The following is a 26,960-nucleotide window of genomic DNA, read 5'->3' as shown; positions in this document are numbered from 1 at the left end:
AGCAGAATTTCAGCACATCTCTTGATCAGGTACTGCAGATAATCACGAACACTGACAATAGATAGTGATGATGGACCACTTCAAGTTTCAATGTCACTTTAAAAGCTCTTCTATAGCATTTACTGCAAAAGTTATCCAGATCATGACCACCATCGGTGTCAAGTCATGGTACATCAATAAAGACCATCCATTCGAGGCTTAACTTAATTCCTGATGTAAACAAAGATACTTAGAGTGAAGCTTAAGCTTTGTTTTTCTTAGAAGACAATTAGTATAAAATTGTATTTTGGAGAGAGATAAATTTAATGTTACTAACAAAATTAATTGATTGCCAAATTGGTTAATAGGTTTACAAAATGAGTAGATCAAGGGAGTATCATTTTGTTGATCGTGGTTAATTAGTAAGTACTAAGAAAAATGCAAGAATCAGGAGTGCTTAGCCGGCAAATTCAGCATTATATCATAGAATTGAAGGGGGTGCATGCGCCTTATATATATACATATGATCTTTCAATTCTTCATCATAGCCCCCCAATTATATACACCAAGAAAAATGTAAAAGTTAGGTCAAAGTTCGTATATAGTACTATTTGATATGCAAACCAAAGTTTTAATTAGTTAGCTGTGAATAATAAATTAAGATAAATAAAAACCCAATAAGACCAAAAAGTTCGGGAATCAAATGCGAGACAACGGCCATGCATGGTGACTTAGTCAGAGGGAATTAATGTAGCATGCACTTTCAAGAAAAACCATCATCAGTGGCTGCCATCAAAAAATTCTCCAAATGGATGGACTAAAACGAAAAACACGAGTGTGGGGACCCACGTGTTCAACATGTACCAGAGATTTGCCACCTTCAATGGTTCTAAGCCGTGTCAAAAATTCCACACTTGCAAAACCACCTATCATCTTAAACTCCCCAACTCTATTAATTCAAGCTTTTCAATTTTTATATTATCTTTCTCTATTTCCATAGGCTTTTGATAAAGTATTGTGCCACTTTTTTTATAAAAAAGAATCAACAAATTCCTCACCTATCGTTAAAGTACATGTGCCACACTTCCACTCAACCACTCTCCTTTGACTTCGCTTCTCTATTTAACCCATTATTGTTTTTCTCACAAACTATCATGAATTCTAATTGCCTTTTTTTTCTCTAGTTCATTATCTTAGTCCACCAAAATCTTATAAGTAGTGCCAAGCCAAACCAACCACACCTACAACGCACCTTTCTTTCTCTTTTCCCTTTTTCTTAGGCACACCACACACCCACTCAAATAATAGAAACTGAGATGAATCCTGATCAGTTTCAGAAGAACAGCATGTTCGTAGAAACCCCTGAAGATGGTGGCAAAAACTTCGACGATGATGGACGAGTCAAAAGAACTGGTACATACGCATACATATTGTCACATAGTATATATAGCTAGCTAGTATTAGCTTTATAGTTATACATAAGATATTTTCCAGCTAGAAACTAAGACTAATCCTCAAAGTAATAGAAACTAAGATAAGAGTTAACTTTCGTAATAATTATTTTAAAATTCATTTTATCATGAATTCTAAATATAAATTTGCACAAACACTTCGGCATAGAAATTAAACTTCAATAGCAATATGGTATATGTGATGATTTGGTTGTAACTTAATTATAACTTATAACTTTATGATTGTGTTTGAAGGTACATGGATAACTGCGAGTGCCCATATCATAACGGCAGTGATAGGTTCTGGAGTGTTGTCACTTGCATGGGCAATTGCACAAATGGGTTGGGTGGCAGGCCCTGCGGTTCTCTTTGCCTTCTCTTTCATCACATACTTCACCTCCACTCTTCTTGCCGACTGTTATCGTTCACCTGACCCTGTTCATGGCAAGCGAAACTACACCTATTCAGATGTTGTCAGATCCGTGTTAGGTAAAATTAAGTGCAACTTCATTTCATTCATGCAATTTAATTAACTGGGTACGTAGTTGTCAGACATAACTGAGTTGATTGAGTAGAGTATGTAAGTTGTTATAAATCATCTGTTATATGTCTTCTATTCCTACGAATTAACAGAGTATGTAGTTGTCATATATAGCTTTGTTAATAGTTACTATTGCTGAAACATGAGCATTCAAGCTGTCTAGGTACTATACCCACCGGCCACCACGATTTCTTTTGTTCAAAACACGAAGAGTACCTATTTCCCATAAATATTTTATGTCTCTTGTACATGATTTTGTTCACAGATGAATATTTACTAGTACTAGCTAATCTATGATTTGAACAAGTAAAACTTGTCATGACCAAATTAATTTGAATGCAACGCATAGTACGCACCGACTTGGAAATTTTAACGTATCTTATAATTTGCCGTTTGCAATTTCCGTAGGAGGTAGGAAATTTCAGCTGTGTGGATTAGCTCAGTACATAAATCTTGTCGGTGTAACTATCGGTTACACGATAACGGCTTCAATTAGTATGGTGTAAGTTTCCATATCTAAATAAAGTTTGGACGGTGGTAATATATGGTGAGTGTAATTAATAATAAAGTCACTTTGTTTTTCAAACCAAAACAGGGCGGTGAAGAGGTCCAACTGTTTTCACAAACATGGTCATCATGATAAGTGCTACACGTCAAACAACCCTTTCATGATCCTCTTTGCCTGCATTCAAATCGTGCTTAGTCAAATACCAAATTTCCATAAGCTTTGGTGGCTCTCCATTGTTGCAGCAGTTATGTCTTTTGCTTATTCTTCCATTGGCCTTGGGCTCTCCGTAGCTAAAGTGGCAGGTAAATTATAAGTAATCAAAACTAAATTAAACTTCAATTTCTTTACACTAGCTAGGATGGTAAAAAGAAGTTGCTTACATTAATTTAAAGTAAATTAATAACAACAATATGATACATACATATTCATGTTTAATGGTGAAGGTGGTGGAGAACCTGTACGGACAACCTTAACGGGGGTGCAAGTTGGGGTGGACGTTACGGGATCCGAGAAGGTCTGGAGGACGTTTCAAGCTATTGGTGATATTGCCTTCGCTTACGCTTATTCTAACGTGCTCATTGAGATACAGGTAATTAACTCATATTGTTATTGTAATCAAACATATGGTTTGCATAAAAACTTTAAAAGGGCCATGCATGCCTACATATATGAACCATTGGGATTTATTGACTCAAATCCTGTCCATATATATATTTCCAAAGAGAATTAACCTTAACGAATAAATATAAAGCACAAAGAATATATGTCACGAGATGATATAAAACGAGTTTGCCCACCTATCCACAGCATTAATAGTTTAAGATCTACTAAATAGCACAAAGTTTTTGGAAGTTCCATACTTCTTACATGCTGGTATTATGGTATAGCACTATAGCTATTGCCCCTTTGTTCTTAGTGATCATGATTGCATGCATGCATGCATAATTCAAGATAAACGTGGCAGTATAGCAGGGTACGGGCCCAATGGCTCCGAGTGGTATTTTGGCCACTTGGCGATTTTCAAATCGAAACTCTTATTTGCTTTTTTTCTTAAGAGAAAAAACTATTATTTTCTACTACTGACCAAAAAAGACATTTTATTTGCTACTTGCATGTCTATGTGGAGCACACATCTTAGTCCAAATTAAATTGGCGTTGCCCTTCTATCTAATGTGTTCAAAAAAAAAAATCCTATTCTACGGGTAAAGTCAGTCTGTCATTGAACCAAATTTAAAAGACATTCAAAACTTATCAAATTAATTGGAGATATTTATATTTACGTAGTACTCGTATAAACAGTTGGATGATACAAAAACCAACAAAAAAAAGTTGGATGGTACACTGGTTCTATTAAAACATGTTTTGGACGGTCTAAATCTAATGTAAATTAATTTATACTTTTTTCTTAATTAACTGTTAATGTAACAAGATATCATATAATATTGGCACGTTTTTGTCAAATGCAAGTCATTACCTATCCATTGAAGTGCTAGAGCCTATTCTAATCGAAAATAAAGATTCTTAAAAAAATGAATTTTTTAGTGGAAAGCAGATAAGATAAAGGATGCCTTTTTACCAAAAAGTCATTATTCTATCATGGAAAAGATGTCAAGTTAAATTATATTATCTTCGTACGGACGTTCATTACTTATTATGTATCTGTATACACTTATCACTTGCCAGTAGTTAGTGCATAACTAAAATTCCATAAATATTGATTAACAAAAATTAATAATAAAATCTAAAAAAAAATACTTCATCCATCCCAAAATCAGTCTTGTATTTGAGAAGAAAAATTGTCAACCTAATAAAATTTTGTTTGTGCATGTATTTATAAAAAAAGTTGTCAAGCGTCGGTCTAAGGATTACTAGTTCTATTCATTGGAAAGTAATTATTATCATTAAGGACACGCGATGACATTTTGCTTCCACCCCCACCAAAATGGGGCCCACATAACTGCAGGATACCCTGAAATCGAGCCCTCCAGAAAACAAGGTCATGAAAAGAGCAAGTTTGATTGGCATCTTGACTACAACCTTGTTCTATGTGCTATGTGGCTGCCTAGGTTATGCAGCATTTGGAAACGACGCACCAGGAAATTTCCTCACAGGGTTCGGTTTCTACGAGCCCTTTTGGCTAATAGACTTTGCTAACATCTGCATAGCCGTACACTTGGTTGGAGCATATCAGGTAAACAACTAGAATCAAACCCATTTCCTACTTATACATTTTATGGCTACGTGTATTTTGCTCATGAATGGTGTTTTTTTATGCCTTGTTTGTCAGGTCTTCTGTCAGCCCATATTTGGGTTCGTAGAGAACTGGGGTAAGGAAAGGTGGCCCAATAGCCATTTTGTAAATGGAGAACACGCTTTAAAGTTTCCACTATTTGGAACCTTCCCTGTGAACTTTTTCAGGGTGGTATGGAGAACAACATATGTCATCATCACTGCTTTGATAGCTATGATGTTTCCATTCTTCAATGACTTCCTAGGCCTGATTGGTTCACTGTCATTTTGGCCATTAACGGTTTACTTCCCCATAGAGATGTACATTAAGCAGTCAAAGATGCAAAAGTTTTCCTTCACTTGGACATGGCTCAAGATATTGAGCTGGGCTTGCTTGATCGTTTCTATTATCTCAGCTGCTGGCTCCATCCAAGGCCTCGCTCAAGATCTCAAGAAATATCAGCCCTTCAAAGCCCAGCAATAATTAAATTTGTTCCAAAGTGTTCTAAATTGCTTTCTTCCCTAAGTCACTTTGTTTTAATAAGTTTCAGCATGTTCATGGATAATGTATTGTTATCAAGTGCTTATGAAAGAAAGAATATAGCACACAGCTGCATTGTATAAAATGTCAAGAACAATTCTAAGATTTATGAAAGTGTGCACTATCATTTAACACTGTCGTCTAAAGTACATGCACAATATATATACCCACTCAATTTAGTGGAGCATGCGCATTTAAATAGCACAGTGAACATTCTGGACAGTGACGAGATTCAAATTCACTAACTGGATATGAAATCCTGTAGTGGCACAAAGTATAATGAAGTTGCAATCAACAACTATCTCTAACCGTGATTCATAAGTCAGTGGAAAACATTCTAACCTTCAAGACAAGACCAATCCATGTAGAACCAAGCATTTAAATCAGAACGCACAATCGGTCATCTAACATACTCCATTTCTCAACTGTCTTATACATATATTCAGCATGTTTATTTCCACCAGTATTATAAATAGAAAAAACTTCGTACCCCATTGCCCAGAGGCTCTTCGCTATGCGAAGGTATGGGGGAGGGATGTTGTACGCAGCCTTACCCTTGCATATGCAAAGAGGCTGTTTCCGGATTCGAACCCATGACCAACAAGTCACCAAGGCACAACTTTACCGTTGCACCAGGGCTCGCCCTCAGTATTATAAATAGAAGAATTCAATAAATCAAATTTTAATATGGTGCGTTCAGGCTTATGATAGATACCCATTATGTTAGTAATTAGTTGGATTAATTATGAATTAAAAATTAGTTAGATTAATTGGCCAAAGAAACACAATGGTTTGTGTTAGAAAGGGACTGGGCCTGCAACTGATTAGGCCCAACTAGAGTGGGTTTATGCTAGTAGATCAGCCTATAAATAGGAATAATCGTAAACAGTTAAGGAAACTTTTGGTGATTGTGAAACAGTGCAAGGAGCGGATCTAGACCTCGAAATATCTGGAGCATATTCCTAGGGGGCTTCCTAATTCCATTCAATAAAAAATTCCTTATTGCTGTTATGATACCAATTCTATCAGTTTATTTAGTAAATTTGAGTATTTTCATCCCTGCATCTCTTTTTTACTTTTTACACATTTAACTGGGTTCCATCATTATTACACATCACTTATTTTTACGTTTTACAACTTAAACAACTATTCTTTCCAACCCATCAACTTAAAAAAATTTACTATTACCAACTTTTTTAATTGTTTTTCATAAAAAGTATATTATATGACCCCTAAAAAAAAAAAGTTAAGCACCTGGTGCATTAGCATTACATGTTCTCAATAAGATAAAATGATCTTACTAAGGATTGGTTCTTAATAAGAGAAGGGAATTTAAGCACTTCTAGATGGAGATGGCCTTAGGATCATCTAGTACTTGAACATAGTACATACAGCAGAGGAAATGCTCTTTCCATTATCTTCTTTCTTTCTAGAGCAGAGCACATGCTATTGTCTTTTCTCTTTCTTTTGGCATTTTTTTTGGGGACAGACAGGGTCTTACAAGCCCAATGATAAAAGCACAGATGCAAGGAAGAACCAGATGATTAATATTCTTACATCTCAAAGAAGAGGAGTAAAGCATACACCAACTTGCTTGAGTTAAAGATACAAGAGACGTTGGAAGCCCTTTTGACTGTTTATCTTCTACAAGCCTCAAAACAGTACTGATCTCGGACACAATGAAAATCTATCAAACATAGGGATGTATAAAAGCATACCAAATAAATGCACATAAAAGCAAAGCTGGGGTGTAGTGGTATTTCTATAGGATAACATTTTACAATTTATACCACATGCCTACAAAAAATTGCAACGCGGAGAAAATTAAGCAAAAAAAACTCAATTACAACTGCCAGACTAAAGAAACAAATGTATTAGTGTATTACCCAAATAGAGTGATCAAACTGACTCCCTCTCACTCATGACAAATGCCTGAATAAGACTTTGGGCAGCATGAGTTTGCTCAGGGGTTCCAGATATTATAATTTTAGTTTCCACAGTTCCAGGCTTTGGATCAGTAATAGTAATGTTTGCATCAGAAATCTGTGTGGATCACATAGTAGATGTCAAAATCATGAAGAATTATACAATAATTTCATCAATAATCACTCATCCAACAAATTATGTTCCAATTGAATTGAAATTGGAAAAGAGGGTAACAATATTTTCATAGTTTTTTACTTATACCTTGTGGTGTATTGGGTGCACTTTCTTTAACTTCAATGACTAAATGGGAGAAACATGTACAATGTTTCACATTAACACAATCAAAGCATACAGTGAATGATGATATAAATTACATCTAGGCTAGTAGGCTTAATTGCCCTCTTGGCCCCCCTCTAGTCCCCTCTAGTTAGTTTTGGACTATGCACAAAGCCCCTCTGATTTTAATGTTAAGCAAAGCTGGTCCTCTCAGTTTTATCAATTTTCTTCTACCCAATACCCTCAAATTCTAAGTATTTTGAATGATGTAAAAGTTTTCCAGTATTTTGAAAGATTAGGCTTTGATGAAGAAAAATTTAGAGATTTTTTATATTTTGAATGAACAAAAAACTACCAAAACAACACTAGTCCAAACTAAAGGAATCAAAAATACAATTATTTGTTTCATCTATAATGTTGAAAGATGTCCCTTGTGTGTGTTCCTTGAGAATTTGTAAACACATGAGCATATGCAAGGAAATTTTGGTATAGGTGGGGATGTATGAGTGGCACAAGTAACTATTTAAAGTGTAAAGCACAAATCATCTAACAGACAAATAAAATCTACAAAATTAACATCATAAATTATCAGATGCAGTGGGTTCACCTGAAGTATTTGTTTTAGGCATTCACCATCTTCCCCATATATTACAGGCACCACTGCTCGAGGAACAACAACTTCAACAGTGGTACTTGTGATAATTGGTTGGCTCCCCCTGCATGGGGAAAAAACCTCAGTAATAGAGATAGAGAGAAAAGCGGAGAATTTGAAAATTAAAAAGAAAATAATAAAGAAAACAAAATTATTGACAGTAGACACACCCTGCAAATCCTGAAATTCTTCTAGGAGGACCTCCTGGAAAGTCTGGCAAGCCAATGGGTATGCCACCTTCAAGTATCCCCTAGAAACCAGATATCCAACACAGGTAGGCATATCAGTGCATAAAAAGAGCTTCTTTATAACATAGCTTCTCAGTTCTCAGAAGTCACTAAAGATTGGCATGTCATTACTTAAGAAATTTTACATTTGGGAAAAACAGACCAGGTAATTTGGCCTGGATAATGGGATATTGGTCCATAGTCCTTCAGTCCTCTTCTATTGACTGATATTTTTATCCAAGCAAGGCTTCTATTAGCCTCTGGATTTAAAAGAAGAAAAATTCCTGCCAGGGATTGATCTATGTTGCAACTTCTTGTGTGGTATATGTAAATATATAGATTAAATATTAATTATAACTTTTAAGACTTTAAATTTTTTTATATAATTTTTGTTAGTATCTCTTAGAAATTATGCAAGTACCAATGGAAAGAAAATATTTAATAAAATAAGAACCTTTAAACGGTATAGAAATGAAAAAGTAATATATCACCTACACTTGAAAAAAGAATTATGTTTTATCAAATATAGATCACTCTTTCCTCCCTCATCCATTTCAATTTTAATTTTACCAATACTAACTTCAACATCTAGCCCAAGTGTTTGACAGTGATTTAAAAGACATGCAGATATGCTGCAAAGGCAGTATTTTAAGCCAAAGTTAGTACCAAAAGAGAAATAATAGTCCAATACCTGTGGACCCCAAGGCTTCCTTTCAGATATGTGAGGAGGAAGGCCTGGTCTATGTATACTATTCAAGAAAGGAGGGCGATCATCAAGAGGAAAGCCCGCGTGTGGATGTGGATGACCAAGGTCAGAATACATCCTAGGAGGTGAAAGTCCCCTTCTTCCTAAATAAGGTGGGAATGGAGGAAGTTGATCCAGAAATGGAGAATTTGAAGGATAATTGACAGATGGATATGAATCGCGAAAGCAATGATGTTTTAATCTAGTGGTTATTTGCAAGAGAGCATCATGCACTGCCTCAATTTCTCCATTCACCTGTCAGAAATTAAACAAGATAAGCAACAACCATGAGAAACAATAAATAAGACTAGAAGCTAAAAAATGTTTAAACTAATTAACACCAATCACCAAGCATACATTTCATGCCAATTAATAAAATTGAGAAATCAGTATCATGTAAACATAATTATCAACAAGTTACTCCAACTGCTCATTTTGAAAAGCTACAGGACTTCACAATATGAACGTAATTGTAGTTTTCCCTAGGAAATCACAATTATTCTGTTATTCTTAAATAATTACAAGATATCAGCATTATTATGTAAGTTAGCCATATGGAATAAACTACAAAGAACATAAAGTAGAAGAACTTTACACCAATATCAAACTCAGTAAAATTGCACCTGAATTACTTCTTCATCCTCTGAAGCACACTTTGGAACCTTATCCTTTCCTAATATACGGATATGGGCCCCTGATTTCTTCCTCATTTCAGTAATGATGGAACCACCCTTGCCAAGAAGACAACCTATTTGAGTGGAAGAAACCAGAAACCTTGCTAACATAATATGGTCTTTGGCATCAGGTATAGGCTTGGCTATTCTAGTTTGCACACGAAATACAGCCTCTTGCACAGGGGATATTCTATCCTCTGGGTGCTGCAAATAACAATCTAACATCAGTTAAAAAAAATGTGGCTTCATAACAATAGCTCAGATGAGAAAATGGAAAACTTGAACCATACCGCTGGACCAGATATAACAATAACACAGTCCTCTGAATCTGGAGGGGCTTCTAAAACCTTGATCTCACTTGCTGTCTCTTGCTGCACGGTCTTTATGATTGCTCCACCTTTGCCAATTATATTTCCTACCCTCTCCGCAGGACACAATAAACGAAAAGTAAGCATTTCTTGTAAAGGCCTCATGCGACCGTGGATGGCAGCTTCATGAAACTTGGGAATCAGAGGAGCGGCAGAATGAAAAGCAGAAATATCATGAGGACCACTAGCAAAAGGTTCTCCTTGAGCAGAAAAAGAACGGTTGTGTGGTGGGAATTGCCCAAATGAATGAGACGACGGCCCAGTAGACTTGGCGGACAGGGAATCATGATCCCGAGGCGGATTTTCCAAAAGTTGTTGAGAAACAGATTGAAGAGCTTTCCTGACAACTTCTACACTTCCTGAGATCTACATCAAGGAATACATATGAAAAATAATGTTGAAACAAGATAACGAGCATGAACAGATCTTAAAATGAGTAATAAGTAATAACTAATAAGCATCAAAATAGCTGCTATAGAACCCCTTTTCTGCACTTCAGACTCGAATTATGTGTCACTCAAAATGTATACATGCAAAAACATAGTATCAATGAAATTAATTTCAGGGTTCAGACAGTTAATTAAATAACATTCTAGCCAGACATGTGCTACTTCAAATACAACTCCCAGCCAGTTAATTTAAAAACACTGAACTAAAAGGGGATAATGGCAGACCCCTTATCCCTTTTTGGATCAGTGTCACAAACATTTACCTGAACTATCTCATCAGAAGCCGATGCACACGCTGGAAGCTTGTCTTTAGGAAGGATCCGAATCTGTGCACCACTCTCAGCTGCCATTCTCTTTATCACACTACCACCCTTTCCTAGAACACAACCAACTTGAGCAGTAAGAATAAGTAGCCTCAAAAAAAAGGAAGAAGGTTTATTACTTTCTTCATCTCCTTCAGTTGTCTCCTCTACTCCCTCAACCATCCTCTCAAAAACTAGTGATATAGCCTTCCAAATAGCCGAATTCCCCTTCTCGCTCTTTGAATCTTCAACGGGAACGGCATCTTTTTCTCTTTTATCTTCATTACCATCGCCATCATCCTTCTCCTCCCGATCCTTCCCCTCGCTTCCACCATCATCATTATCATTAACCTCCTTTCCCTGTTCAGTGTTATCTTCTTCAGTCTCTTTTTCAGAACCTGAGATAGTGATAACCCTTTCATCACACCCGGGAACAGCTTCCTCGATCCTAAGTTTCACGCCAGTTTCTTGGCGAATTTGCGATATGATGGAACCACCTTTGCCAATAACACCGCCAATTCTAGAAGCATGACAGAGCAAACGGAACACAACGCTCCCCGGAGAAACACCCAACGACGAAAAACCGCCAGAAGATCTCCGGCGTTTCCCTCTCCCATTCGGCCCCGCATTAGGCCTCTTAGAAGACGTCATTGGAACTGACACAAGAACGAAACAATGACAACACTATTCTACATCAGTTCAACGCTATTTATCAACAATATAAGCATGTAACCACAAAGTAAATAGTGTTGATAACATATCCTGTGAAATTATTCAATCATGCGAGTCTGTGAGGTTGTAAAATTCAAATAAAAAGAAGGAAAATAAGAAGATGAAGGAAAGTGGAAGTGTTAAGATCTGAGTATATTCCAAACCTTCGGGAATCGCACGGTGTCGACGATGAAGGGCGGAGAACGACGGAAATGGTGCTGGCAGAGAATTATGCAGTGTAACCTAAGCAGTAAGCTCTTCAAAGTTAGAATAGCGATCGGGCCACTTCTATTCGTTGAGCCCAAAATGATTAATTGGGCCCCCACTTTTCCTTGCTACAATTTTTGCCCAACGTATTTTTAAATTTAATTTCGTTGGTTTTGTTATGTTAAAAGACAAAAAGATACCAATATTGGTTCCCGTCTATTCTATAATAAAAAAAAAAGATAAATTTAAATAGAATAAAAAAATAATATAAGCGGGCAGCAAGAATCGAATCTGCACCGTTAGCCTTAAGGGAGGAAATACCCCCATTAAACATGCTTCGTGACAACTAAGTTTTTTAATAAAGGCTAATCATAATAACCAAAAAAAAAAGTCATAAATTATTTCTTTTCCTCCCTCGCTATTTTATCCTTGTACCTATGTTCCCAAATCTCCCATTATAAATTATGTAACATTTATTTTTTGTCTTTTGTGTTTTATTTTTATGCTCTTAAATATAAAGGCATGAAGTATCTCATCCTCTTGTAAAAATCAACTAATTAAGAACACGCATAAAAAATCTCACATTTAACTAAAAGCATACATCAATGATAAAAAAAAAGTTACGTAAAGCAAAAATATTAAAAGAAAAATATACCATATGGTTAAATGTTACTTGCAATGGCAACATGGTGGTGGTATGTGTGAATGTATGGATACAGGGTTTTTGACGATGCTAAAGTAGAATAAAATAATAAGGTTGTTTCAACAAACATTGAAAGGTTAAATATTGCTTTAAGATTAATACAAGGTTACTTCAACAAATATTCAAAGGTTAAGCATTGTTTCAAGGTCAAAGCAAACAAGAGAAAAAAAAGATAAGGTCTCAAACAATCTTATTGGTTGATCAAGCTTTTGCCTCAAAACATATTGTTTCCAACATTCAAGGCTTTAGTAATCAATTACCAAATAGTATAATCAATTATCATAAGACAATTTTGAAAAATCAACTTTTAGAAGGGTTTTGAAATTTGAATTCAAAAGTTGTAATCAATTACCATTGATATGTAATCGATTACCAGTAACAAAACTCTTGAAATTCAATTTGAAAAGTCATGACCCTTCAAAATATAACTATGTAATCGATTACCAGTGAAAAATTTCAGAAAAAGCTTTTTGAAAAGACACGCATCTTCAAACCATTTTGAAAAGGCACAAATGACTTATATATATGTGTGTCTGACTTCAAAAAGCAAGAAAGATACTCTAAGAGAACTTAATTGCCAAATATTCTCTCAACAACTCTTAGGCAAACACTTGCAAATCTATTGAGAATTCACCCAGGAACTTCAAATTGTATTATCATCTCTAAAAGAGAGAAATTCCTCTAAAAATTTCAATTTGTATTATCCACTCTAAAGAAGAGAAATCTTTTTGTTCATCTCAGAAAGTCAGTTGTAATCAAGAGACTAGTTGTCTCTTGGAGAATCTTGAACATAAGGGTGAAGATCCCAAGATGTGTTCAAAGTCTCTAAATGATTTAGAGGGATAGTGGAAAATCTCAAGTAGGTTGCTTGAGGACTGAACGTAGGCATGTGAAGTGACCAAATCAGTATAAATCAAGTTTGCATTTCTCCCTTCCCTTATCTCATTTATGTTATTGCAATCAATTTTTTCTTGCATGTTTAAAGAATATTATTAAATTGATTGGTGTTGCTTCTTCTGCATTATGAGCCTATCATTTAAAAGGGAGTTAAAAGTTTGTTAGTGGAAAATTTTGAAACTTATTTCACCCTCTCTTAAGTTATTGAGGCCACTTGTCCAACTGTATGATGGTGCTTTACAAGACATTTTGTCACTCTTGGACACTAAGACCAAATGGGAAAGAGAACCTTTTGAGAAGAAATGTAGGCAAAACTTGACATTGATATGAAAAAATAATTTTTTAGACTTTCATTATAAGGATCCAAAATTAAAATTTGAAAGATTATGATAGATAAAAAAAACTGTGAAATTATAATATTCAAATATCTTTATTATATTAAATGTTAAATATTTTTTATTAATAATATACTAATAAAAATATCTAACATTTAATATTAATAAAAAAATATTTAAACATATAATAACATTTTATTCTTTTATTTATTACTATCTTTCAAATAATTGTTAAAAAACAATTTTGGAGCCAATGAATGTCCAAAAAAAATTTGTTCCATTATCCAATTTTGCTTGCATTTCTATCTCTAAAAGCTCTCTCACCCACTTGACTCTAGCATACAAATGTGACATAAAGTGTCATGCAAATGTACAAAAAGAAAATTTTAGGACTTGTGAAGGTAAAGTGGAAGATTTGGGGGCTTACAAAGGTGAAAACACAAAATAGGAAGAAAGAGTTAGGCTTAAGAGTAATCTAGATGAAATCCATAAACACTAAATGCAATGAAGGCCATAAACCCTAATTGCAGAAATGGATCCAACCTTTGAGGACCTATGAAGTCAATAAAGACTTGCAATGTTAGAGAGTCCTACAAAAAGGTAGAGAAATATAATTGAGGGCTTGCAAAAGTATAGAGAGAAATAAGGACATGTGAAAGGCATAAACATAAGAATAAAAAGGGAGACATAAACATAAGAATAAAGAAAAACCTATAAGAAAAGATAGACAATGAGAAGAAAAAGAATCAAGAAGAGGATCAAGATGTGAATTCGACAACGATGAAGTAAGAGTGCAACAATACAATGAAGTGAGAATGCAAAGATCTAATGTGGGGTCCATCTTAAAGGTGGAAAAGCAAAAGGATGGGGGAAATGCAAAATAATATTGCGATTTTTTTCAAAATAAATTAAATTAAAACAAAAAATATAAACAAGGATTTTGATCAAACCTTAGAAACTTATCTATTATTCTTTTAATATAAACTGCACACGGTGTTGTAAAACTCATACTGAACTGACCAATCTAACTAGGAATCAAGCCATGATTAACCCAATCAAGTTATCATATTTGATATACCAACAAATAAGGACAAATGTAATTAAATAAATAAAAATAACATTAACAATACAGTGCTTTTGACTAAACCTTCAAAATTTACCTATTGTTGTTTTAATATAATTCACACACAATGTTATAAAAATTGGACTAAATTGACCAATATGATCGGGTGCCAAGCCCATGACTTTTCCAATCAAGTTATCAAATCCAATAAGGTAGCAAACGGGGACTGATGTAGTTAAACTGGACAAAAACCATATTGGATTGGTAAAGCTCAACGACCTGATTGTAAATGGTGACAAGAAATGAATAATAAAAAAGAAAAAAAAACAAAATAAAGCTCTCCAAGTTTTCAAGAGATAAGAATAAGAATGAAGATCCTTACAACCAGATGTGCATTGTGTTATGTCTTTCATAGCTGAAAAGACAAGAACATGAACGGAAGAAAGAAAGGAGGGAGGGAGCGGTGAGATAATGAAATTTACAAGTCAAGATGTTTGTGGCACTGCGTCTATATATAGCAAAGTGATTTAGGGTTACACTTAAACGATCAATTGGGCCATTTTGGGCTTATATTAATTATATACTTTAAATGATGAAGAAATAGGGGAAGGATGGGGTGGTGAGATAATGAAGCTCAAGTCAAAATGTTTTGCGGCGCTGCATCTAAGATGTAGGAAAAGCGATTTAGGGTTATAGATAAACAAACAATATGGGCCATTTGGGCTTATATTAGTTATACACTTTAAACGATGAAGAAATTGGGGAAGGATGAGGCGATGAGATAATGATCAATTGGACCCTTTTGGGCTTATATTAGTTATATACTTTAAATGATGAAGAAATATGGGAAGGATGGGGCGGTGGGATAATGAAGCTCAAGTCAAAATGTTTTGCGGCACTGCGTCTAAGATGTAGGCAAAGCGATTTAGGGTTATAGATAAACAAACAATATGGGCCATTTGGGCTTATATTAGTTATACACTTTAAATGATGAATAAATTGGGGAGGGATAATGCAGTGGGATCATGAAGTTCACAATTCAAAATGTTTGCAGCACTACGTCTATGATGTAGACAAGGTGATTTAGGGTTATAGTTAAGCAAACAATATGGTCCCTTTGGGCTTACATTAGTTATATACTTTAAACGATGAAGAACTATGGGATTGATGAGGCAGTAGGATAATGAAGTTCACAAGTCAAGATGTTTGCAACGTTATGTCTATGATGTACACAAAGCGATCTAGGGTTATAGTTAAACAAATAATATGTGTCATTTGGGATTATATTAGTTATATATTTCAAAAGGTTTCTATTTGAGCTTGTATAATAAATAATAGATATGTAATTATAAGAAATCTTAATATTAAATTAAATTTACAAATACAAAGATATAGCTACACCAAACCAAAATGTTAGATGTCGTGGTCATCATTGTTATGTGATTGAATCGCATGAAATTGATTCAACCCATAATTTTGTGCCTTAATTGTATTGATTACAAGTTTGAATTTTATAACATCCACTACAAGTATTTAACCAAGATTAATTATTCTAATTAACCACCGTTAATTGCATACATATTACTAGCTGTTATAGTAACCCAAGTTAACTAACCCTAATTAAAATCAAGAATTCTCTTAGTGTAGATTTTAATTGTGCTTAAATGATCGTCTAAAATAGAATCTTTTTAATACATACACTATTTTTTGTGTAAAGAAAGCCCGTAATTAAGTGTGAACTATAATATGTGCAAATAGAAAACTACCATACTCTTGAGGTGAGATTTCAAATCTTATATAAGATTGAGTGATATTTATATACAACCTTAACAACGAACGCATGTCACAAAAGTGATTTTTTTATCAATAAAAATAAAAAATAATATCAAAGATTTATAATAATTCATGCTCAATCAACTAAGTCAACCCTTTTACACAAAGTGATTTATAAAGGTACCGTAGGGAACATCTTTGCGACCAAAAAAATAATTATGGTGGAGTGTTTTGTTTCTTTCCACTTTTAATTGTTTTATTGCATTTGGCATCTCACTTGTACAAACCATCGTTCTGTTTGATGCTTCAAGCATTTTAAACAGTCCTGTACTGAAGATTGAGATGGTTAAAATTCATTATCAATCATCCTATGCCTAATTTGCAGCTGTTAGATAAGCAGAAGCCACCAATATATACAGCTGGTACATTACATTTATTTCAGTCTCAGGAGCAAAGGAGAAGCGCAGGTGTACACAGCTCTGTGTTGTATCTCTTACTGATATAAATTCCGCAAAATTGTAGCCCTGTAGGTTCGGTTTTCTGCATAAAGTTGTTTGTCTTATAATTGGTTACTCCTCTGTTTGAAATTTTATAATTAAACTAGGTAACTGTTCATAAGATAATGGCATGTCCGGGAGGACACACATTAAATACAAAACTCGAATATCAAAAATCAAATTGTAGGTTTATTTTAAGATGCTGCAACCACTTAAACTTGGTGGTTCTGAGTGCTTTGCATCGAATTAGTGAACAGCAAGCATAAAAGGCAATTATATATGTAGAGTACCTGCAGTTGCAGTTGACTTCGGTTAATTATGGGTGTTCTTGGTATGAATATTCTTTACCCTAATCCTCTCTTTTCTACTGTGAGGAGGAGTGTAGAATAAGAATGATAGAATGGAATAAAACCAGGTGACCCAGTAGCAGTTATGTCCACTAGTATATCTAAATCAATTTTTTTTTCCATCGACATCATATATAGCACGTTTCTCATTCATGGCCATTATACGCCAAAAAGTTGGAACTTTGTTCCGCAATATCACTCAGGGTAGCCCACCATTTTTGTCACATGCTACTCGCCAGAATATTTGGAACTTTGTACCTTTTTCTTTCTTTAAGGTGAAACTTTGCAATTCTTACATATAAAAACTGATAATTCAGCATAATGCTGAGAATACAATATAAGATCAACTATATATATAGTACTGATCTTTAAATGAGATCTATCTAAACCTTGGTTTATCCTAAAACTAGTGAAGTATTAAAATTTTAAAAAAGTTAAGATCACTTAAGCAATTTCTCATAGGTCTAAATTCTAAAACAAGTTGAGAATAATATATTAAATGGCATGTCGATCAGGTCTAGTAAGGAAGCGATATATTTCATGATTATAAGATTAGTAATTTGCCTTATTTAGTTTTGAAATGAATTATTTTTTAGTTATGATCGACTATAGCTATCTCTACTTGAGTCCAATATAATTCTCTAATGCAGCGTTTGATAGGAAAGAAAAAATTTGAGAATCATGATTCTAAAGTTGAATAATATAAATAAAAAGGAAAAGTGTGATCCTAAAGTCTAAAGTATCAATAAGCCTATTCTTAGTTTTAACATTAAAATTTCCGTTTAGTAAAAAGAAAGTTATGCTGATGATTGAGAACCCTGGAAAAAGAAATAGAAAATGAAACAAATTAAACAAGCTTAGGATGAATATTAATGTGACATAGAAATAGCCAATATTATTTCACAAAAAATCTTTTTTAATTTTCTTCTGACCTTCCAAAAGTCCGAGTTTTGCTGATAGAAAAGCAAATGCCACAAAATGCAAACACGTACGGGGCTCTCTTTGTTTTCTTTTTAGAAATGAAAATCTTCCAGAATGTCTACCCCTTCCTTTAATTTTTTCGGACCAGAATATATTGTCCCCTTTATTTCACCCATTCGTCATCAGCCATGCCAGTTTTTAGGGTTTTGACTTTTGATGGAACCCAAAAATATGGGTGGAAAGCAACAAACACAATGAGGAAAATGAGAAACAAATTGACTGAAAAAGAATATATCTTCATGATCACTCAGATTTAGCAATTAAAATCTTTACGCACCCCACTTCTTTTATTGGCTTACAATTTGTGGGAGGGAAGAGCTAATTTCGTTTTTTGATTGAAAGAAGTGTTTTTAGGTCTTCCGATGCTTATCTCAGAAGTCAGAACAAATTAATTTACTAGTAACTCTAATTTAAGCATTCGTTTGTAGTGCACGTCAATGTTGAAAGGAATCCATGGGTCCGGTTAATCTATAGATCTAAGATGATGTTAAACGTGATGGTTGATTGGTTGGTTTTACCCAATTTGACCTCAGACTTTTGATAAAATGATGGCTTAGTGGCAAAAGGAGACGGGTCCAATTTTTATGAAACAAAAGGGTATTCTATATTTTATAATTGCCACAGTTTCATTACTGGTCAGTGAGTTTCCCCTTTCAAAAAAGTCTTCATTTTTTTTTCTTCTTGTCAGGCTATAATCTGTTGATAGAAAATGACGTAACCATATTGAAACGGAGTTGCAATATAAGATGGATTCGATCGCACATATTCCTCATCACATGCAATCAGGCAAGGTCAAAGTTAGAGAACGTTTAGTAAAAAGCTCTCCAAATTCTACAATAATAGCCAAACTGAATATTTGATTGTCCTCTTGAAGAATAAGGGAACTGTGGTTAGATTGAAATGAAAAGAAAAAAAAAATCGACAAATTAAATTTATGCTAAAAGTTTAATTATATAGTTGGCATATTAATTATAATCTGAAAAATTTTCCCATTCTTTTTTTTAGTGAACATTTTTCTTAAAATTATTGATATATAAACTTAATGATTAACAGCAATTATAGAAAATTAATAGAAACGATACAAAAATGGTTTGATCGGGGCTCCCATTAGGCCATAAGGTGAAGATTTGGATTCAAATTCCCTCTTACCCATATCCCAACTAGAAATAGCTTCGACAATCTATGACATATAGCACACAAAAAATTAGAATCAATGCAACTTTATTACAAATCAATACTTTAAGGAGTAAATTTCGCCATTCAAAATTTTATAAAATATGCTAATTAGTGTAGTATTTTATATAAATAATGGCATTACTTGTATGCTAGTTTCTCATGTGATAATAAAGTTAATAACCACGATTGTTCAACAGAAGTAGCTGACTTCCTAGATGAGGTGAATGTGAGTGAAACTATTGGATATTTTTTTTGGGATTTTTCTTTTGAAGATGGGATAATTTTATTTTAAAACTTATCTTTAAACTAAAAGTTGTCATCACATGCATAATATATCTATAAAATATTAAATGTTGTAAAAAATATAAAATATTAAATCAATCTAAAATAATTTAAATCCTCATTAATATAGATAAAATTAACATCTACAGAATTTTGAGATATATAATTATGTAATTATCAAAATTCGAAACTGATACACGTTAGGGTGAACATGGTTAAGGTAGACTCCTGAACTTCACACGACGGACTGACACTACTGCAAAAACGACATTTTAAGTCGGTTAAGTAATTATTTTAACGTCAGTTTTGAACCGTCGTAATAGCCGTCGTAAAAGGTGCAAGTATTTTAAAGACGGTCTTCTAAACCGTCGTTGTAAATAATATTTTTTACGACGGTTGCCATAAAACCGTCCTTATATGTATACGCGGTTTACGACGGTTGCCATCAAACCGTCCTTGTATGTATACGTATTTTATACGCGTTTTACGACGGTTGCCATAAAACCGTCTTTGTATGTATATGCGTTTTACGACGGTTGCCATAAAACCGTCCTTGTATGTATACGTATTTTACGACGGTTGCCACGAACCGTCGTTGTATATGACATGCGAAAATGAATTTTTATGCCGGTTATAAAATAACCGGCGTAGTAGGTGTAACATACTAAGACGGTTATACAATAACCGTCGTAGTATTGCTTTTTTTTTAATCTTTTTTTATTTATTTTTTGCTTGACTTTTTTTTTTGCCTTTTTTTTAAGGTATTGCATTGGCTTTTTTTTTTAATTAATGTATCTATGAGAATGACACTATCAACATTTCTAGAGACAAATAGTTTCACATTAATGTGAAAACTGTATGAAGGTATAGGTTAAGTACTTTACTCAGAGAAGTTTCCATTCATATAAGCCATGTTCATAAAAAAATAAAAAATAGTTGAAAGCTATTTTTACAATATCATGCAACTCTTGAATGGTTGACTCAATACAGACTTATCAAAATAAGCCATTTAACTCCATGAGTTTTTATTATTCACCCTAATTTACATGACTAACAGATATATATATAAGCCATTTTCCATGTGCATTTATTATTCACCCTAATGTACATGACTTATCAAAATGAAAACAACTTGGCAACGTGAATACTAACACTTTTAGAACTGAAACAACAATACTAATTATGACCTAAAAGAATAGGAGAGGTTATAAAAAACAAAAAAAAATACTTATGATGTGTAAAAAAATACGTTCAATAATTAGCCTACACACAACATAATTGATTGGAAACGAGAGAACCTAAGTTTTACCCTCTTAAGCAAAACAATTAAAGAGGTCACAAGTTTCCGAATCCTTCTTGTCTGGATAACCATATCTATTCTCCTTTTCAAATGTAGGTACTGAGGAAACTGCTCCTGAAAGTAGAGTTCCACTAAAAGTTTGGAAAATGCTGGCTTTAATGCTGGAGAAAAGTTCAAAGGCAGCTCGAGGAAGGGAAAAGGAACTACATTCCCCAAGATTCTTTTCACAATTCTTCCTAGTACCATCACCATTTAACAAGTCCTGATCATGCAAATGTGATATATCAGTCTATAATTAGACAGTTGCATTGGTAAACTCCTAGTCAATAATTAATTATTCAAAAATGTAATTTAGGATGATAATTGACGTCTATAATTTCCAAATTAAACTTGTTGATAAAACTAGAAAAGAATATATATTTCTTTATTTTTTTTTCTGTTGATATATTAACTACCTGGCTTTTCTCCATTTCTGTGTCTCAAATGTTTCCTATTAGAAAATTCATTCAAGAAATGCTAGTAATGCACAAGCATAAACATAACACAATACACTTGGATGCACAGAGATAAAACATGTGAATAAATAAATAAAAAAGTGGCCCTCACCTTTCCCTTCTTGTCACAAGAAGGTAGACTCCTGTGTTCAATCATCTCATGAGTTAACTCTTCAACATTTGTCTCATAAGGAGTGGGGGTTACAGTTGAACCTTCATGTTTCTCAATCCGAAAAATTTCATAAGGTGCAACCTGTTGGGCAAAACAAAAGCTATTCATACATTAATTCCAGTAGATAAAAGCTTCAAAATGTGTACATTACAATAGAAAATCAGAAATAATTTTGGAAAAACTATTAAGAGTAAAAGAATTATTGGTAAGGTTATTTCTATTCTATGATTAATTAACCACTTGAGTGGTTACCTAAGTCAGCAAGTGATAACCCACAAACCATTCTTTGAACATATTTAGCCCGTTGAATAGTTAATAGTGCTCAAACTGAAAATATATTGGCCAATAATTCTATTTTTTGTCATTTTTAAGTGGCCATTATTGATGTAGTCCCTAGTTCTTTAAGATTATTAAATATACAATACGTAGTCCAAGCTCAGTTGTAAGTTATTTTACTATTACCACCATATCCATATTTTGACTATGAATGGAAGAATTATCTATTATATTTCAAAAATAGTTGAAAAAATCATTCTAAAGAATTTAAACCAATGTCAAGTGTCAACTACATAAACTAGCATGCAGTAATCAATTAAGGTTTCAGCTCTGAAATACACAGTAGTAAATATCTAGATAGTACGAATAATTCTGTCAAAACTGTTCATCTAGATAATGAGATATGGGAAGCATAAATTTCATGACTCCTCCACTACCACATTCATCTAGCAGCCTCATAAACTACAGTATATTGAACACAGTAAAACTATATATCATACCTTGGTTGTGAAACCAGTAGCCCATGTAACCTCCACATCACCATCTTGGAAACCAGTAACGCTGCCAATGCAGGACATGAAATGATTATCAGGGAACTCATCCTGATAACTCATTTGGTTCCCATGTAACCTCCACATCACCTACAAATTAAGAATAATTTCATATTTAATAGCACAACAAGATTACAGTTGTGTAACAAAAAAAATTGAAACACACATACAACATATGGCTGTAAGGTAATTCAATAACACAAAAACATTAGTTCATTTTCAAGACTTCAGACTAACTTCTGTTTGTCTTGGGAAATAGATTTAGTGCAATCACATTTTCATGCATTCAATTTATTTTATATTTGTTCTAAATTTCAGTAGTTCAATTTTGAACAACTGAAATTTGGATTTCATTTTTTAAAATTAATTGGTCGAAATAAAATATGAATTATTCAATCTTCATTTGATAGTTCCAAGTTACTAAATGCATTGACAAGTGAACGCAGAGGATATGATCCTCTGCCTTAGTCTTTCAGTCAATGGTAGGTATTCTCACACAACCTTCCAAGCTAATTTTTAGGAATTGAAGGAAACGGGGTGATGTAGAGCCTTAGTTGCTTCTAGTTTTAAGAGCTACATGTGAACTTACTCTAGAATAAGGTAAGGTTAGTGGTACCCCTGATCCTGCCACTTTGTTTGCATAAGATTTGACACTTTCACATACATAATTTAATTGACACTTTCACATCCTTTCATTTATAAGAGTATAAAGGCCTTTGTAATATTAGATTCATTATAGTTTCAAAACAGCTCAAAAGAGTATTTATAATGGCAGCTGTGTGTTATTCCTTGTGATAAGGTTAATCTTTTATTTTTATCCTTGTGTAAGTATCTGTGTTTTTCATTTGCTTTTTAAGCCTTGTGCAAGTTTTTTGGCCTATTAACATGTAGAGAATTCTAGAGACAGAGATTAAGTTCTTACTTACAGCATATAAATAAAGACTTACTGCACTATTATATCATAGGGAAACTTCTTTATGCAAGAACTATTACTTTCTTCTCCTTTGAGAAAAATGAAAATTTAAAAAAGTATAGACAAAGTGCTTATCACTTTTTTCGTGTCTTTAAAACACGGCCTTTATTTATATCACACAAAGTATAAACAAAGTCACAAAACACTTTAAAAAGATACTAGTAAGCCCATACAAAAGCTCAAATACCATTTATCACTGTTGGTATTTTCCTTACTTCCTCACATCTTATCCAATGTGTGTGTCCAGCTGTTGGTAATGCTAGAGTAAGTTCGCAGGGGCATGTAAGATTATGGATGATAAATTGATAATTAAATATACATTTTTGTATAAAAATTAAGCTTAATGTCACTTTTGTTCTATTAAGTTTATTTTAGTTTCATTTTGATATGTTTTCAACAAAACGGATCGTTTTTGTATTTTTTTTGGTTTTTTTCTAAAACATTTAATTCTGTCAATGTTTTAAATTTTAAAACAATAAATTTTAAATAGTGGTGATTAATTAAAAATCATTACTATCTTTATTTTATTTTAAAAATTATAAAACAATCTAATTCCTAACCTCTTTTCTTTCCTAAACACCAACAGTCATTACTTCACCCTTCCCCCCACCATGCCCACCACCTTGCCCCCGAGTTCCTCCTCTAGCATGCCTCCCTTGTCGCCTCCTTCTCCCATCAATTTGTTCACAAAATCACAAAACATACTAATCATGCCACTACCATCTTTAAGCTTGTTGCCTAAAGTAGATGACGAAGCAAATCTTAAGACAGACATGGATGGATTAACGGGGGTAAATGAAGTGAATGTTTTCATACCAAGTGACAAAATTGTATTTGTTACCATTGGATTCAATGTTCAAAAGTGTCATTCAAATAAACCAAAGCAAAACTGCCAATTCATGCACAATGGGATGATGGCAGCCGAAATGAAGAACGTAAGTTTTGAATGGTACTAGAACAAAGGTCCTTAAGTATGGCAGTATGGTGCAAGTCTTTCTGCAAGACATTTATTTGAGAGATGCTTTTGGGTAATTGGGAAAGGATGGCAGCTGCAGGGAATTATAAAATAGGTGCAGCACATTTTCAATCATTGTATTGGGTTCAGGTGGTCCCTAATATAATGGGTGCAGGACATTTGCTATCACAGTGGGTGTGGTTGGTGATGTATGTAGAGGCTTCGAGGAGAAAGTACTGGTTTATTGTGATGGGATTATTACCCAATTGCATGTGGAATTGTCCAGCAATCAACTCCATAGGTCTGTTAAGCCTCCTATTTTTTCAAGTTTTGGAGACATAGCCTTGGCAATTGGAGAAAAGTCTTAGAAGTAGTTGTTGTATGCAATGCCTATGCTTTAGAGTGGTGCAGAACTCGCTGCAGATATATATGCTGCTGATGACAATATGACAGAATACACTAATTGTTTGACAAATGGAATTCTAGAGGCATACTCAGGGATCTTAGAAGGATTTAAAGGTTCCCCAAAGACCCAATTTCTAATGTCTTAAATATGCTCGTTTGCCACTGTTCATAAATAAAAGCCGCTGAAATTTGTTTCACAAATTAAATCTTTTAATATAATTTGAAGACCAAATTGATAACTAAGAAACATAAAGCTAGCCTGCAAATACATTTATTTAAGAGCATTCATTTCTGAACATTCCCCTCATTTTGAAGCTGCTGCCTCTTAAAGGTTATTATTGGACATTTGAATGAAATTAATTTTGTCAAAATTTTGTTAAAGAGAGCTACCAGTTAAATTAGGAAACTTAACATAATATATTAATTTTTTGTAAAATTAGCCATGAGAGTTCAAAGATCTAAACGACAACTTTATATATCCATCTTTATGAGTGAAATTTCTTCAAATCTTGAATAAATGAACAAAAGAAGTAGGCAATATAATTAGCTATAAAGAAAGGAACCAACCTCTATTCTTGGAATTGGATGACCGTGAGTTGTGATTTGTCTTTACTTGTCACTATTCCAAATCGTAAGCAATAAACTGAATGTGAGAAAAAAAAAAGAGCAGCTTTAGGAAGAAAGCTGAAATATGTTGTCAAGCTAAACATGATTTAAGCATATGGATGATGTACTACTAGTCCGAAGAAGACCAAGATCAAGTTAAAAAGCAACAGAATACTGAGAGCATGACGAAAGAAACCAGAAAACATACTCGATCACAAATGATCCTCCCTGTTTGAGTGTTTGGAATGAAAAAATATCTTAAGTTTATCTTTTTTTAAATTATGTAAAAGCTAATTTTAAAAAAAAAAGATTGAAACGTTTTACTCGAGAGAAGTTTCATTTATTTAAGAAAATTTTTATTAGATCAAAGAGAAGTATAACTAGGAGTAAGATACAATATCCTCCAAATAGAAAAAAAACCAGAGACATCAAAGAACAAGAAAAAGTCAAGAATTGCAGCATGGCTTCCTAGTGTCTCTGCATATCTAAATAGCGACTCCCTTGAAACTACCATAACTATGTAAGCACAATTCCAAAGAGAAGCCATGAACATCGTCCTGTCCTACAAAACAAATTTAGGGGCAAAGAGACATCCTTAATGCTACAAAAATTCTGCTTCTGCTAAATGCACCAAAGGGCTATCACGACGTGATTTATATGGCGTCAAACATTTATTGTGATTTTGGATGTTGGTGTGTTTGGGTGGACCTGGTCAGAAGATGTTTTATTACGTGTTTATGTAATGCAGAGTTGGTCAGTTTGGTTTTGCACTAATGTATGATTACTTTGTGGAATATACTTAAAGTTGAAGATTTTTTAAAAATCTTTGTTTTTTTTCTTGTATATGTGTAATGGGGAGAGCCAGAGAGGGGTCTTGTATTGTAAGTAGCTGTTGAAATGGAAACCCATTGATAAGCAGAAATTTTTTTCTATCAAATGCGAATTTAGCTGTATATTTGTATCTAATTCTTTGAAGGATTATAAGGAAGGAGGGTTGAAAGAGAAAGGATGGACTTTTGGTGTCTATGTATAATTGTATGCAATAAAAAATTATTTTTATTTTTGGTCAGGCACTAGTATTTATGCTGTAATTTTACATGTATGATTTGATCGCTGTTAGATGCACCAATTAACTGGCCATGCTAAGTTTTTAATAAATTGTGTTAACCACTTGTTGCAGTAATCAAGAGTTAGATCATTCATTTCAATATTCTTAGGTTTTGTTTGCTGTTTACCTAATCTGTTATGTGGGTAATGAATTTTAATCTACTATTGCTTATTGTTGGTGGCCATTTCTTCTGAAATTTAAGACTGATAATTTTTACACTTGCTGCCTGTTTTAGGTGGCTACGAAGACTGAGTCAAATAAAGTTGCAGGGAATGCCATT

General features: G+C 33.7%; 3 protein-coding genes across 4 annotated transcripts; 1 reads left to right on the top strand and 2 right to left on the bottom strand.

Moving 5' to 3' along the window:
• Positions 1-1,122: 1,122 nt before the first annotated feature.
• Positions 1,123-5,381, top strand: LOC114415197 (amino acid permease 6-like). Its single transcript, XM_028379787.1, has 7 exons — positions 1,123-1,392; positions 1,686-1,919; positions 2,380-2,473; positions 2,567-2,781; positions 2,923-3,068; positions 4,443-4,670; positions 4,767-5,381. The coding sequence occupies exons 1-7, from the start codon at positions 1,296-1,298 to the stop codon at positions 5,190-5,192; spliced, it is 1,440 nt and encodes a 479-aa protein (XP_028235588.1). The 5' UTR covers positions 1,123-1,295; the 3' UTR covers positions 5,193-5,381.
• Positions 5,382-6,638: 1,257 nt separating this feature from the next.
• On the bottom strand, positions 6,639-15,394 carry LOC114415195 (KH domain-containing protein HEN4-like). 2 transcript variants are annotated; one of them, XM_028379786.1, is made up of 10 exons: positions 15,167-15,394; positions 11,744-11,822; positions 10,830-11,524; positions 10,040-10,483; positions 9,699-9,953; positions 9,022-9,330; positions 8,274-8,353; positions 8,059-8,167; positions 7,136-7,292; positions 6,639-6,913 (listed from the first exon to the last, which is right to left on the bottom strand). In XM_028379786.1, exons 3-9 carry the CDS (start codon positions 11,517-11,519, stop codon positions 7,149-7,151), a joined length of 2,031 nt encoding a protein of 676 aa, XP_028235587.1. In that variant the 5' UTR covers positions 11,520-11,524; positions 11,744-11,822; positions 15,167-15,394; the 3' UTR covers positions 6,639-6,913; positions 7,136-7,148. The 2 variants fall into 2 exon arrangements, with proteins under 2 accessions (XP_028235587.1, XP_028235586.1); XM_028379785.1 differs by having other exon boundaries at positions 6,774-7,292; positions 15,167-15,391.
• Positions 15,395-21,138: 5,744 nt separating this feature from the next.
• Positions 21,139-22,701, bottom strand: LOC114415193 (probable ubiquitin-conjugating enzyme E2 24). Its single transcript, XM_028379784.1, has 3 exons — positions 22,583-22,701; positions 21,747-21,887; positions 21,139-21,402 (listed from the first exon to the last, which is right to left on the bottom strand). The coding sequence occupies exons 1-3, from the start codon at positions 22,694-22,696 to the stop codon at positions 21,154-21,156; spliced, it is 504 nt and encodes a 167-aa protein (XP_028235585.1). The 5' UTR covers positions 22,697-22,701; the 3' UTR covers positions 21,139-21,153.
• Positions 22,702-26,960: the final 4,259 nt, after the last annotated feature.

This window comes from Glycine soja, chromosome 6 (assembly GCF_004193775.1).
Source record: "Glycine soja cultivar W05 chromosome 6, ASM419377v2, whole genome shotgun sequence".
NCBI classification, from domain to species: Eukaryota; Viridiplantae; Streptophyta; class Magnoliopsida; order Fabales; family Fabaceae; genus Glycine; species Glycine soja.
Note: the sequence above shows the minus strand (reverse complement) of the source record. Positions and strands in the feature narration are given on the sequence as shown.

Bases quoted from the DNA above. Each gene is read 5' to 3' on its own strand.
- LOC114415197 (XM_028379787.1), top strand. From the start codon at position 1,296: ATGAATCCTGATCAGTTTCAGAAGAACAGCATGTTCGTAGAAACCCCT. The intron at 1,393-1,685 runs GTACATACGCAT...TTGTGTTTGAAG, and splicing joins TGGACGAGTCAAAAGAACTG to GTACATGGATAACTGCGAGT. The intron at 2,474-2,566 runs GTAAGTTTCCAT...AAACCAAAACAG, and splicing joins ACGGCTTCAATTAGTATGGT to GGCGGTGAAGAGGTCCAACT.
- LOC114415195 (XM_028379786.1), bottom strand. From the start codon at position 11,519: ATGACGTCTTCTAAGAGGCCTAATGCGGGGCCGAATGGGAGAGGGAAA. The intron at 10,484-10,829 runs GTAAATGTTTGT...TCCTTGATGTAG, and splicing joins CTTCTGATGAGATAGTTCAG to ATCTCAGGAAGTGTAGAAGT. The intron at 8,354-9,021 runs GTATTGGACTAT...TCTGGTTTCTAG, and splicing joins GGAAGCCTTGGGGTCCACAG to GGGATACTTGAAGGTGGCAT.
- LOC114415193 (XM_028379784.1), bottom strand. From the start codon at position 22,696: ATGAGTTATCAGGATGAGTTCCCTGATAATCATTTCATGTCCTGCATT. The intron at 21,888-22,582 runs GTATGATATATA...TTTGCCCAACAG, and splicing joins CTACTGGTTTCACAACCAAG to GTTGCACCTTATGAAATTTT. The intron at 21,403-21,746 runs GTGAGGGCCACT...TTGCATGATCAG, and splicing joins CTTGTGACAAGAAGGGAAAG to GACTTGTTAAATGGTGATGG.